The 14,858-nt window shown below is 38.8% G+C and overlaps 1 protein-coding gene across 5 annotated transcripts; it reads right to left on the reverse strand.

Annotated features, from left to right (window-relative positions):
• Nucleotides 1-613: 613 nt before the first annotated feature.
• LOC121961930 (phospholipid scramblase 1-like) lies at nt 614-13,517 on the reverse strand. 5 transcript variants are annotated; one of them, XM_042512044.2, is made up of 9 exons: nt 13,301-13,517; nt 13,169-13,204; nt 12,500-12,597; nt 8,877-9,178; nt 7,783-7,825; nt 7,359-7,579; nt 4,838-4,999; nt 3,484-3,645; nt 614-3,385 (listed from the first exon to the last, which is right to left on the reverse strand). In XM_042512044.2, the coding sequence occupies exons 3-9, from the start codon at nt 12,510-12,512 to the stop codon at nt 3,326-3,328; spliced, it is 963 nt and encodes a 320-aa protein (XP_042367978.1). In that variant the 5' UTR covers nt 12,513-12,597; nt 13,169-13,204; nt 13,301-13,517; the 3' UTR covers nt 614-3,325. The 5 variants fall into 5 exon arrangements, with proteins under 5 accessions (XP_042367978.1, XP_042367980.1, XP_087929455.1 ...); XM_042512046.2 differs by having other exon boundaries at nt 13,137-13,204; XM_088073329.1 differs by having other exon boundaries at nt 614-1,410; nt 3,290-3,385; nt 13,169-13,517.
• Between the last annotated feature and the right edge of the window lie 1,341 nt (nt 13,518-14,858).

The raw sequence follows: 14,858 nt of genomic DNA on the forward strand, positions 1-14,858 counted from the left end.
ACCTGACAGACTGCATACGACACACTAGTGTAAATATTTACACAGCAGTAGCTGCAGAATATCAGGTCAACTTGTACGACTAGTTGTTAACCAATGATTGGTGGTTCCTGTATTGTAAAAACCAGAGAATTGCATTTTATGGGCAGAGAGCGGTATCTGAGTATTTCCACCGTGCACTGAGGATGGACATGCTCGGACATGCTCCCATCAATACTCTGCTTGTATTACCCATATTTTCCCAGAGGGTGGAGTAGTAGGGTATTTAATATATGACCAGGAAGGATTTGTTTTGTTTCCTTTTATCTCATCTGAAGTAGGGCACAGATGTAGTCTTAAGATAAAGGATGCTGATATTGATGGCAGTAAAGTTCATGTTGTGCAGCGAAAGTTCACCAGTGACTAAAGTGGAGCAGAGTTTTAGTGGAAGTGGACTTTGGCTGTTTTGTTCCACATCATGAGATGGGATTTCCCTCTGAAGCAAAGATAATTTTTTCCAAGTGAAACCAGATGTTCCGCATTTACCGTTAAGGTTTCCAAAGAGCCTTCCCAAAAAAAATGTTCCTGGACAATCAGCGGAGGAGAGGAACACAAGACATCAACATGACAACATTAATGTGGCTTTTTTTTTTTATTTCTGAACTACAAGGTTTGTTTGGTTTTTTTCTGTAAAAAAAGTGATTCACTATCACAAAACAACAAACAACAATTGGTACAAAATAGTTTTAAATGATGCAGGAATCTGATAGAACAGATTGCTGCAGATATAGCTGATTTTACTAAAAAAAGCAAGTGCTGATGAACATCAAACTGACACAGTGAACATATATTTGCATAAATGTGCTGTACATGCTTTGGCTGCTTTCCTTATCAGAGGTCAATCTGCACAGAGGCTGATGGGAGAATACATGTAAGATATCTTTAGTTACTAGAACGCTGTGGTCTGCATTTGAGAGCACTAGTGGCAACCAAGCCTCACAGGAGGCACGCCCAGGTTATGTGTTACGAGAACGATGAGAGCGATTATTAAACACAGAGTGGAGAGTTGCATTCAACAGCAATAGGCAACATCTGCAGAAAACATTCTAAAGCACAGCGATCAAATGAGCTACAAGCAAATATTTCACATTCAAGTTTCTTTCTGCGACACTAAACTACAGAAAGTCAATGAGTTTCCTTAAACCCGTCACTGGTCAGGTTTTCCAGCCACTGTGAGGTCAAAACAACATTCACTGACCTCAACTTCTTTTTTTATTTCCTTTCTATTCCTCCTTTACTCCATTATTCCTCTTCTCAACCTACTTCTGTCTGTCTTCTTTCCTGTATCGTTACACTGGCACATGTTCAAGGCAGTGGTATCTGGAGAAATTGGAGGGTGAGGTTTGGCAGTGGTGTCAGTCTCCATGGCAACTCCTAACACAGAGGGAGCATGGAAGCTTTTAGACAGTGCATAGCCTATGCTACAGCTTTGTTAGATTATGTACACTAGGAGGGCTTTGAGGAAGAGAAAGGCAGCTGAGAGGTAGAGAAAGAGAGCTTTGGTAAATACTGTCAGCATTTGTCAACTCTGACTAAAAGAGGTTAAACATCCTCCCACTCCTCTCGCCAACAAAACAACCACTTCCCTATATAAGCTATACAATAACAGCCTGTTTACTGTGACTAAAGTTCAGGTTTTATATGAAGCTTTTGTTAATTTATAGGATTTACAGCTTTGCTGATGGCTGTACTTGGACACAATGGTGCTTTGAGCTAAGTGCTAATGTCAGCATGCTAACATGCAAACTAATTTTATCAGTATAATTATATCACAAACCAACTTCCCTACAGTTTACAAGGCTGGTGTAGAGATGAGGGCCCAAAAGGAAAGCCCTTTTGGTCGGAAGATGAAATACACCTACTTTTAAATATTATCAAGGACCTGGATATCTACAGGTTTTTGGAAATGTGTAAATATCGCAGAGCTGAAGATGAGGTTTTGTTCATATGGTGGAATTGGTAAGAAAACTTTGAAAATGTTATTTTTTAAGCTCAAGTTTTCTGTTTTTGAAAGGCATGTTAGAGCATGTTGATCTGTGTATGCACGGCTGCATGTGAACGGAAATTAGTGGAATATTCGTTTTTATTAACTGTCAACAGCTTAGTACGAATAAGGCTAAAAAACGGAATATTTTGTGCATGTAATCATACTCACTGACAGTGCTAACATGCAGATGTTACGCAGTCATAATGTTTACCATCTTAGTTTAGCTTGTTTGCATGCTAATGTTTGCTAAATAGCACTGATGGCCACGTACTGAAACCACTCTCATGTCTGTAGGATGAACATGAAGCTACAGCATGCTGGCTGTTAGCTTAGCTTAGCATAAAGACTGGAAATGGGTGGAAACAGCTAGCCTTGTGCTGTTCAAAGTTACAAAATCTAACACTAAGTTCACTAATCAACATGCTACATATGCTTTACTTAACTAACTTAATGTTGTGACTTCCAGAAGCAATGCCTTTAATATGAAGTTGACAGGCAACCAAAAGACACTTCAGCTAGTCACAGCTTCATGCAAAAAGGTAATAGTGCACATAACCTCACGTTTACAAAAAGGCACAGCGGTGCTTTAAGCTAAGTACAGTATGCGAACATGCTCACAATGAAAATGCTCAGCAGGTATAATGTTGATGATGTTAGTTAAGCTTATTTACATGCTCACATTAACAAAATAGCACTAAACACAAAGTATTCGTGAGCTGCAAAAAAAACGAGGCAGTGTATATACCCACAATAGTATCGCACTTACACTACACCTATTGTGATTTATTCATAAAACACGAGTAAGATGATAGATGATGACAATAGTAGATAAATATACGGCATAAACATTAAGTGTTATTGCCAGTGTACTATAAAGCACATTGAAACACACGTATTTATATCCGCTCTTGTTTCTATGTGTGGCCACTGAAAAAGACATAGTGGGTGACGTTGGCCTTCTTTTAGGGGGATTAAACCTCAGTTGGAGGTATGCTCACTCACTTAAAACAGATCAAAAGTTAACAAACTGGAGTGTAAAGAACATTTGTAATGGAGCAGCTGGTTATCGGTCACTGAGTTTGGATAGATTTCAAAAACAATACTTGGCAGACATGTGGAGTCAAGAGTTTGTTTGCTCATTTTGGTCTGTGTATAAAAGGATCCTGGGATTGGCACCACTTTGGCTGGAAATTGGTAAAGGAAGGATTTGAAAAAACGATCGGAAAAACAAAATACATGGACAAAAAATGCATAACTGGCACTTGCTCTCATGCTGTTGTTTTCCCCTCCTTGCTTCCTCTGTTATGAAAACACAGTGCTGCGCTGGTTGGCCTCCCCGACCTTCTCGAAGAACATGAAATCCTGCAAAGGAAATGCAAAGACGGAAATTAGTTTATTGACCTGATTAGACCGAGTCAGCAAATATAGAATGATAAGAATATGGTGCAATGTGGTCTTACAATGAGGAAACAGGCTCCCATGAGCACAGCTTTCATCTTCACGTCCATGTCCAGCGGGAACTGGATGCCGAAGTTGTCCGTGTCTGTGAAGACTTCCTTTAAAAGGCCGCTCCACTGCTTGCTGATGCGACCGATGGGCTTATCGCCGTCTTTGCTCTTCAGCTGGAGAGCAAGAAAAACAACGTCTGTAAGATGTTTTATCAAGTACATTATACCGTGACTTGACCGGAACTGTTCGTGTGAATAAATAGTTTGTCATTTTGCTTTGCCATTTGCTTTCTCGCCAAGAGTCAGATGAGAAGACTGAAGCCACTCTCATATCTGTTTGATGAATATCAAGCTACAGCCAGCAGGCTGTTAGCTTAGCTTAGCATTAAGACTGCTATCAGGGGGAAACAGTTAGCCTGGCTCTGTCCAAAGGTATCAAATTCTACCAGCACCTCTAAACTCACTAATTAACATGTGATATATGGTGTACTTAATTAACTGGGTGCTGAGACTTATCTGGACCCTTGCCGCTACAGTAACATGAAATCATCACTGCGCCTGACCAAGTTTGCCGTGACACTCTGTGTTACCTGTCTTACACAATGTTTGGACATACATCGTCCCCATAGTCACTTTGCTTTTATTTTCATCAACGTTAATTCACATGACACAGGCTACAATTAGTATATCAAAAGTTTTTTGCTCTGTACAGCAGCTGCAGTAAAAATCGCACAGAGTAGCTGCAGATATTACTTAAAATGTGATGAGACTGAGGAGAGCTGACACATGACACGAAGCATTTGGCGCCGTAACAAAATCCCCTATTTGGCAATATTTTGGCTTTAAAGCCAACGCTAATAGAGAACCAGATGGCGTTAATGAGGGAAAAGGAGATGGTCACATTGCTAAGAAGTCAAGGGGGTGCAGCCTGTGGCCTTGCTTCATCACTATCGTCTTTAAAATCACTTTTGAAAACTTTTTTTTTTTTCAAAAGGTATTCATATAAGTTCTCTAATAATTTTTTTGGTCTATTTTCATTCTTAGTGTACACCTGCTCAGTGTGCCTTACTCCTGACTTTACATTAAAGTCTTGTACTGCTCTGTTTTAAATTGTTTTGTTTTTTTTTTAATTTTTCTTTTGTGTTGTTTTTTTGCTATTTTTATTATATTTTTCCTGTGTGTGTGTTTTAATGTGATTGTATATGCAAAGATCTTTATACGTTTAGTCAGAGCCAGGCTAGCTGTTACCACCTGTTTCTGGTCTTTGTGCTACAATAAGCTAAACTAAACTAAACTGGCTGTAACTTCTTAACTATAGGACAGTGGTACTAATCTTCTTATAAACACGACGATTCTCTGACCCCACCTCAAAGTTGACATCCCCACAGCAGTTACAGGCAAAGCAGGGTCCCTCCAGTTTCATCAGGGTCTCTTTGTTGGCTCCCTGGATGGAAAACTTCGGTACGAAAGGATGCCAGTCCTGTTTGACGTAGCCGATAGTGGTGCCCGGTGGTGCCTGGACCTCCATCTGTAGGTCACATACATAATTAAATAGAAATACTAACATGCCACAAAATTAGAGCGTTATCCCCAAGAACTTAATATCTGTCCTTATCCCCTGACAGCTGACAGCTAAAAATAAAACATCACGGGGTTAGCTAGTCAAATATGTCACACGGGACGGCAGGAATGATAACTGTTTCTCTGACTGCTCCATTGTGGCACCACATAACAAAGGTAATACATCTCACATGGCTCCTGACTGGCCGGTAAACAGAAGTGCAGTATGTGAGAGTGTTGCAGCTTGATTTTGGGCCAATGGGAACGTACTGTAGCCAGATCGCCAACGTCTAGGTTTGAACGAACAAAGGGGCCATTCATGGTCTTAACAAACCCCTGCCTGAGCAGACTGGTGCACAAAGACATCGGAGCGCCGCTCAGTCACTCAAAAGTAACACAAGGCAAAGGGAGGAAAGACAAAAGTGCTTGTTTAAGGGCTTGTTTTCTCACGTACTTTCAGCGGCATCCAGATATGAACATAGTTTTAGATGTATTTGCTCAGAAACTGAGATATCCATCTAAACAAGAACATCTCTTTGCAGAAACAATGCGCTTGACACATGCAGCATCAACAGTGTTCATAGGGACTGTTGAAATATAGTTGACAGTTGAAAATATTTCTAGTTTAAACTGACAACCCAGAGTAACCAAACAAGGCCTTGTTTTTAAAAGACATGTTGCTGCTGAAGTTTTCAAAATCTTTTTCAGTCAAGCAGAGTGAATAAGTATGAAGCCCCGATCATCTGTCTCTGTCAACACTGCTAGAGAGAAAACTGTTGCTACAATTTTGGAAATCTGAGAAGCCTTTGACATTTGATATGTGGCTGAAGGAATTAGCAACTGTTGTACATTTGGAGAAAATAAGATTTACTATGTCAAACCGGGAGAAATTCTTTCAGACAATCTGGTATCTGGTCAAAATCTGGTGAAAATTGAATTGAACATTTAATGGTCTAACAGGATAACTGTATCAGTGTGTCATATATCAGTAACCTACAACTCATTTTTTTCTGGTCTGTGTTAACACCAATGTCCTGTTTGTTTATGTGTTTTTTTTTCTTCATTTTTTCTGTTTAATTTGATATTTTGCATTGTTTTGGTTTGGGGTTTTTGCTGTTGTTTGTTTGAGCATTTGCTGCTTGTGCTTTTAAAAAAAATGTTTTCTTATACTACTCTATAAAATCAATAAAAACATTTTTAAAAAAACATTGTATTCAGCTGGCAGAAGAAGTCATAGATAAAGACAGGGTTACCGCGCAGTACAGAAAAGTATGAAATTTGATTTTAGTCATTTCTAGATCTAGATAAGTATGGAGGAAAGAAAATAAGGTGTGGAAAAATATTTGTATTTCCAGGCTATTGTCCACACTTGGTTTTCTTTATCTTTTTAAGATTGTTTTTAAGCGCTTTTTGCCTTTATATAACAAGCTGCAGACTGACAGACAGTGGGGAAAGAGAGGGCATGACACACAGCAAACAGCCGCAAGTTAGAATCAAACCTGCAAAGGACTCCCACTCTGCTTTCTAATAAATTAAATTCAGATTTTCTTCTAAAATGTTTCATCTAAGTAGAGTGTTATGTCATGGAGTTTCGAGCAGGCAGCGAGCGCAACCAAAATTTAGCACTTTGTGTGTCATTGAAAGTATGTCATGTGACTGAATGCACACTCCTGCCTCCACGGCTATGCATCACTGGCTGCAAAACAGCTGTGCTCAGAGTGCCTAACAACTGAACCAAATCCAGTCTGAGATCAAAATTAGTTTGAAAGAAAATGTGGCAATATATACAGAGCACCACAAATAACCAAATATTAAGCATGTCTGACCATTTATGAGTTTTGTAGTTTTGTAGTTATCAGAAAAGAAAACAGACTACCATTTCTTCTTATGGAAATCATACCTTTGTGGTTGCATTCATTGTCATTTCCATGGTAATTCTATGTACGTAAATTTTTTTGGAGGAGCACTCTGTTGACCTAATTCCAAAAATGAACCCCCCAAAATGATTATTGATGCTGCAATTATGTCTTAGCCAGTCAAACTATGAATCAACTGCTCAAACAAGGAATCATCATTACTTCATCAGATACTCCTCACACAATCAATCACTATGGTTAAATATTAACAACATAAATAATGGAACACATTATCTTGGTACACTTTGTGTAAATATCATAACAGATATCAGAGTGTTTTTCCTTTTGCACTAAGGATGATTTGGATATGGACGAACTATTGAATCGGTACAATATTAGTCTTGGTGTGGTTAATTATCACAATATGAGGCTATTAAAAACTGCTTTTGACCCCCACGCCCATGAACAGACCTCTTGCAGGCAGCAGGGACACCAGCAGGAGACGCAGCGGAAAGGCCGTATGAAATGGATGACCTCCCTGTCCATGTTGTCCTTTATCTTCAAGTCAAAGCTACGCAGCGAGCCGCAGCAGTTCCTGGTGCAGCAGTCGTTCTTCTCTTTGGCCTTGTAGATCTTTTGGCCCAGACTGTTCTTTATCTCGTACTGGTTGTTGGTCTCAAAGCCGATTAACGCTGGGCGGGATAAAGGAAAACGTGTGGAAATAGTGAATAACAAAGATAAGTAAAGAATTTCAAGGACTGATGTCAAGTTATCATTTGATTTATGTTGAGAGGTGTAAAGCTCGCCGGCGCACCAAACACTGACAATCTGCTGGTGCTTATTTGCAGCTTACAAAGTGGCAAGTGTAGACATGAGTGGATTAACATGGCCTTACCTTCTATGAGTTCCACTTTCTGGTGAATCAGGATCTGGTCAATCTAAAATCACAAGAGACAGTAACGTGAGAAAGAGAACAGACAGTCTGTTTATAATTGCAACATATCTCCATCTGACAATCTAAAAGGGGAAAAGATGCAAACACATTTTCATTTATTTGCAATGCAAATCACCTTCACAAATTATCATAAAACCACTAGCTATCTCTATACTGGCTGCTGTGTTGAGTCGATCCTGAGGGGCTGATTCTCACCGTAAACTCTACCGTAAATACAAGTGATGTTGGTTTTTAAACTGAGTACACAGAGTGTATTTGTTGCTAGTTAAAGTCTTTGTTTGAACTCTTCTTGAAGAATAGTAAAATTGTCTTTAATATGTACACAGAGAAAACAAAATGAGTTACAGTTTCAAAGAGAAAAATGTTGAATGTGATCTTTACAAGTTAAAAGCCTGAAATCACAGAGGTCATACTGCAGTGTTTTACATGGAAAACTGGATTTAAAAGTGCACAAACTAAAGCCACATTGCTATTTTATCTTTACTAAATGAGTGTTTGCTGTAATTGTCTTTAGTTTCTGATGCAAAACAAACACTTTTACACTTCTAATGGATTTGAATTCAGTCCTACAGAAGTGCAATAAACTAAGCAATACAAGTGCACAGATAGTTAATCATTTACAGCAACAGAATCACATGTAGTTCATTGAATCTTTGACTAAACTTTATGGCTACTTCTACGTGTTTTATTTCACTTAAACACATGGAAGATGGAAACAGAAACTTAAGAGTGTTATGTAGCAATTAAACATTTCAAGTTCCCTCTCAGTAGCTTCATAGGGTGCTAAACATGACACCCTCAAATGATCTCAAGTGTAGCTTCTCGTTAATTTATATGTGTCAAGGCGTCTTTATCAGCGTGGTCATAAACAGAGGAGGCAGAAACTCCAGAAGTGAAGGAGTGGTGGGTAAATAATGCATTGTAGTAATAGATAAAGACACTTATCTCAACACAGATCTTAAAACAGGTGGAACAGCGTTTTGAAATCACCTGACTACGGGGGCTGAGATCTTTGATTGATTACTCTGCCCTACCTGTGTGAGGTATTCCAGCCCCGGTGGGACGCCAACAGGAACCGCAGCTGGAGCTCCAACTGGGGCTGGGGTGATTCCTCCCGCAGGGGCACCATATTCCTGTCCAGGAGCTGGGCCTGGGCCAACCGGACCGGGCTGATACATGACAGGAGGCTGGCCTGGGTTGTAGCCCATGTTAAAGCCTGGTGGAGGGGCTTGACTGGGGTCTCCATATCCCATCGGAGGGACTGGGTAAGGGGCTACGGAGTGGCCGCCGGGCTGAGGCATGGGGTAGGGTGCTTGGTTGTGAGGGCCTGGGTAACCTGAGAAAAAAAACAATGACATTAGTTCAAACATCATCTTTTACAAATTCAATCTTTCATTTAACTTAATTTGTATAAAGCTGTTCATGACAATAGCTGCAAGCATTCAAACTGGAACCAAACGGGCTAATTTAACCATGAAACATGATAAAATAAACAAAAAAAACCCTGTTATAAACATAAAAATTTAGAAAATATTTTTTTAGAATACATTAAAAATAATAGAATATCAGAAATTGTGATCAGATGTGCTGTAGTCAAGTTCTTACCTTCCAATTAGATAAAAACTAAAATAATGCAGAGATGAACATTCAGGTCAGAAGGAGTGTGTGTGTCTGACTGCTCTTTGCTCGCAAGTGTGTGAGAGAGTGTGTGTGTGTTTGCTGTCGATCATCCTGCTTTTCGTGGCTGGGAGGGACTGCGCAGCCAATAAGCTACTTATTAGCCGAGCCACAGATGGGATTGGCAGCACTCGCAAGGGAGGTAACAAACAGGCAGAACTGGACTATGCCGTGCAGTGATAGCCCTGGTGGGTCGCACTTATTTTTTTGTCACGTTTCCATTAAACAGAGCTTTTCAGGATGCCTTTCACACCTGAGAAAAAAAATGATACAATGCTGCAATGTAATTCTTCTGAAGTTATACAGACTGCCAGGTAATTGTTTTAGTGACTGTCATCCTGCATCATAAGGACTTTTTGCAGCACTTTAACAGCTCACAAAGAAATAGCTGATCATTATTTTAAACTGTAAATCAACTGCATGTGTTAAACAGGATTCCTACAACTTAGGGTATGTCAATTTATATACTTTTTAAGTCTTTTTAATGCCACTCTGGATGAAATTAAAGACCAGTTTTACAGCAAAACAGAGAAACTGCCTGATAACTTTATTTGGGCAAAGATTCAACAGCTTCAGAGTCTTATCTGACCAGAGCAAACTTCTCTAATCAGTTAAGTTTTCAACAGGCAGTTTAGAGCAGTAACTTCAGTTTCAGAGGCAGCCTGGGTGCTTTATTTTGTCTCATGAGAGGAAAGTCTTCCATTAGACACAATAACATGCATTACTTTCTGCTTGCCAGTTTGAAGTGCGTAAGTAATTGAGCCTGACCACATAATAAAGATAAGTCCTCCCTCCACTATTGGGATGTTTACTGAAGAATCTGCACTTCAATATCTGCTAACTGTATGTTTGGCTAGAGAGAAAAAGCAGTTAGTTTATTTCTCACTCAACACTTTCTCACTCAACACTTCTGTGGGTCTGTCACAGAGCCTCAAACCATATAAGGAGCACACAGAAAAGAGCTTGAAAGTCAATTAAGAGGAAGTAGGTGCAACAGTGAAGTGCATGAGAATGTCGATCTAATAGAGTGAAGCGCTGACCGTCATGTGTTCACTAACGAATGTCTGCAATGTTGTGTGAGAGAGGGCAGCTCGGACATTTCCACGAGTTTCACACTCGTAATCAATTTTCTGTTTTTCTTTGGCAGAGTTGTCAACAGCATCTTGCCATTTTAGATCTTTCTTACCAAAAAATGCACAGGATTGCTCAATTTCTCCAACCACTCAATGTCTTAATAATTTGCAGAGCTTTTTCCCCCCCAACTATTAGTATGATAAAAATGCTGACATGCTCTTTTTCCCTCGAACAAAGCATGCAAAAACTTAAAAACGTGTGATTTAGCTTGTATTAGCTCACTTCATCTAACCCTTGTCTGTAACTACTGTAATACTGAAAGCATTAGTAATTTTCATGCAAAAATGCAAATCATTCTCTGGTTTCTTAACCCTTTAACCTGGATAGACATCGTTCTTCTTGGACAGCATTCAGACACCAAGTATTTAAACCTTTAAAATGGGATTTCTTTCAAAAACATGGAAAAAAAACAAATTCCCCCCAAAAATTATTAAAAGGTGACCACTATGAATATATATTTGAAATTAGATTACAGAAAAAATACATTACTCACATTTATAATTTTTATTTTTATTTTTTTATAATTTTTAGCACTTTTTTCGGGTCACTTTCTGTCTTTGCTCTGTTACTTTCCTTTTCTTTTGGCTGATTTTGGGTAATTTTCTTGCAACTTTTTTGCAAATTTCTTGCTCTTTCCATGTTTTTAAAAGAAATCAAGCCAAATTTGCTCAGGTTTCAAAGGGTTATATGTGAAAATCTTTTGCTTTTTGTTTTATATTACTGTGAACTACATGATGTGAACTGCTGTTTGAGCAAAACAAGCAGTCTGCAGACATTTGTGTTTTCTGTCTGTGGGGTAGATGTGGGCTTTTTTACTTTGGGCTGGTGTTTTTTACTTGTATTTACTTTAAAAAATCCCTCTATATTTCACTTGTCACTGTATGCACATAAATTTAAAGCTTGTTGAATTAATTTGAATGAACTGTGTCATAATGTCATTCACACGTCATTATTGTTGCTGTCATGGGGGACTTTTGTGTATTATATTGGTGTCATATTAGTTTCATAACTGACCAAACTGGTTTTTGTTGGCATGGCAGGACAGTCCAACAAACACCAGCTGAACGGTCTTAGAGTTCATTGAACCACATCATAGTGAGATTCCTCATCGCTTCAGGTCGTAAGTATGCTGGCGTACAGTTTAAAAGTTGATCCGATGTTAAATCTTAAACCAAATGTGGATTAAAGTGAGAAAGACGAAGCCAAAGAGGATGCAAGTAATGAGCTCTGTGAACTCTGAGGCTTGTTTTTGCTCCACCTCTTTCCACATTCCTTTCTCTGCTTGCAGGAAACAAAACCAAATTTTAAACCAGCATGTGTGTGTGTGTGTGTGTGGAGGAAGGCAGTCCTCCTGTACACACACGGACATGCCAGACACAACGGTACCTTTCACCTCCTGCACCGCTCTTTTCCATCGCGAGGGAGGAGTGTGCAGGACCGACTGGTAAAATTTCCAAGAGTTTTCACTTTAGGTTCCAAGCAAGCATTCTGGGAATTCCTCTCAGATTTCACCACCTTGGAGGAGGATAACATTACTCGAGGACACTGAAGGAATCTGGGGCTGGACAGGGTGTGTATTCACGTCACACTGATGCTCCGTGAACAGGGACGTCTATTGGAAACTTTGAGATGCATGAGCCAAATCATTCAAACAATGGCAGAAAAAGATGACATAATGGAAGAGGCCAATGAGGAAGCAAACATTAAAAACATTTCACACTGTTATTGCATAAGAAGTGAAAAACTTGCCTAATTCTTTAGGTTTTCTGTCTAAACATCAAACTAAAGATGAAAATCTGAAAGAAATCTAGTCATTTATCCACTTTATTAGTTTTAAGCCACTTACCGGGAGCAGACATGGCGAGGAGCTGGATAAAACTTTTTTGGGCACAGAGTGAAAGGAGGTCACACTTCCCAGTCCACTCTCAGGGTCTTTATGGGAAACTGGCGGAAGAAAGGGGCAGGGAGGAGGGTGATAAAAAGGGAGGGGGTTGCACAGAAACAGAAAGTGGTGATGACAAAGAGTCCAACAATGTTTAGCCTCGATCAGTCACACACTTATACTGAGTTATTCCTATTATCCTGATAAATTGTGATACAGTGGAAACTGTAGGAAAGCGAACTTCTCTTTAGTTTTGGCTGCAACATGTCTGAGAGAATAAAAGAGTGACATGTTTTAGCAGAGGCAAGGGGGCGGTTTTTAACTTTTCCACTGGGCCCTCTGCTGCTTTTCATGTTTTTATTTTGCTGCTATTACTTTTAGAAATTACTAAATAACACTGAATTTCGGGTTAAGACAACATTGAAACACATGCAAATCCTTCATAATGTCATCAGGGGCACATTTTTCCTAAAACTTTTTTTCAGCTACATCTACATTGCCCCCCTCTCTGTGTCTCCCTGCATCTCTCTCTCTCTCTATCACACACACACAGACAGTGTGGTAAGGGCCTGATAAACCCCTCTAATCTTTGACATATTACCTAGAAAAGCATGTAGCACGGAGAAATCTCACCTCTCTGGCTGCTGGTCTCTTCTTTTCTCTTCCCAACTAGAAAAACGACAACAAAATCAAATGAATTGTAAATGTGAAAACAATCCCATGTACAGAGCCAAGGAGACGCCTTCTTATCGTCTTCTTTCTAACCTGTTTCTCGTCGCTGGGCTGTTGCTTTCCCTCCCATCAACACTTATTTTCGTACTCTCCTCCCCTTTTTCAGTTCATACGTCCGTCATTAAGGCTTCCGTATACTGCCAAATCTAGACACGAGTGTTATCATGTTGTTTGCTGAGAGTGGGAAGTATGTTATCTCTGTTTTTCTGTTTCTGTTCTTGTTCATCTGCTGTCAAACACGAGGGTTTATAACGTGGAAACATAAACATGTTATTATCACGCAGCAGCAGCAGGAGGAGGAGGAGGAGGAAGAGGAGGGAGGGGCTGCTCTGTTAAACATGGCGTCATCAACAACCACCAGAGGGCACAAATACCACATGAATGACAAACACGTACTGTTAGTACACTCAACTGAAAATACTACATGGACTCAAAGTACTGTCTGCAAAATCTAATGCAGTACAAAGCCAGTTCTACTCATTATGCATAAAATGTATGATACACTTAAACGGTTATCAAATATTTCTATTATTGGTGAATATTTTAGAAAGATAAATCTTATATATAAATATATATATTATATTTATACTTTAATTAAATCACAAACTGACTACACCCATCTTCAAATCAACTGATACCAAGTTAACCAAGTAAAAACATATACCAATAAATAATACTTGAACTACCGTTAGCCAAACGGCTAAATTAGCTAACGGACAATCTGTCATGTTTCCTTTGTAATGTTATATTACAAACGGCATTAAATCTGAATTAACAATGATATAAAATATCTTAAGTGCATGGAATTAAACTCATACAACTAAATTAAGTGTAGTATAAAATTAAAGTTAAACTATCATTACTTTTATATCAACATTTTTGTTTGTGAAATGTAGTTGGCCGTTAGCTAGTAACATTAGCCTAACAGTTAACTTTTTTTAAATAAACCAATAGAGAAATTAATAAATAAGCTGCACTATTAGTTTTATCAACACTGAGCTTGTAGTGTTGGCCTAACAATTACCAACAAACCATAGAAAATGACCACCTCTCAATATATATATATATATATATATATATATATATATATATATATATATATATATATATATATTTTTAAAATAATCTTTAGCGAAAAGTTAGCAACTAATGTTAGCTAGTTTAGGAAACCTATGCTAGCAGCTAACAGCCTTACAGACCTAAAAGGAGAGTGGATATTGAACTTACATTTGTCATGTGGCCAAAAACACGACTCCAAATAAATTGTAAGGTTGCTGCTTGTCTTCTGGATGCTCAAGTTACATAAATATGCAGCTGTTTGCTAAGAAATTAATGTTAGCCTGCTGTGTCTCTCTGGGATTCTTATACCCCCTAGTGGCCAAAAATCAATTAGGTAATCCAAGTGAATTTGAGTAAAAAAAACGTTTGTGACAAATAGCCAACTTCGTTACAAAAACTCTGACATTCGTCATTTAACTTGGAACAAGAGCAGAAGTTGCCTGTTAGCAACACAAGTATGGTACTTCTAGTGACAAAAGTAAAAATGGGAGAACTGTCAGTGCTCTATATTATTTAATTGGATGATAATTAT

Source organism: Plectropomus leopardus, chromosome 23 (assembly GCF_026936395.1).
Source record: "Plectropomus leopardus strain MGB_pleo_1.0 chromosome 23, ASM2693639v1, whole genome shotgun sequence".
Lineage (NCBI taxonomy): Eukaryota > Metazoa > Chordata > Actinopteri > Perciformes > Serranidae > Plectropomus > Plectropomus leopardus.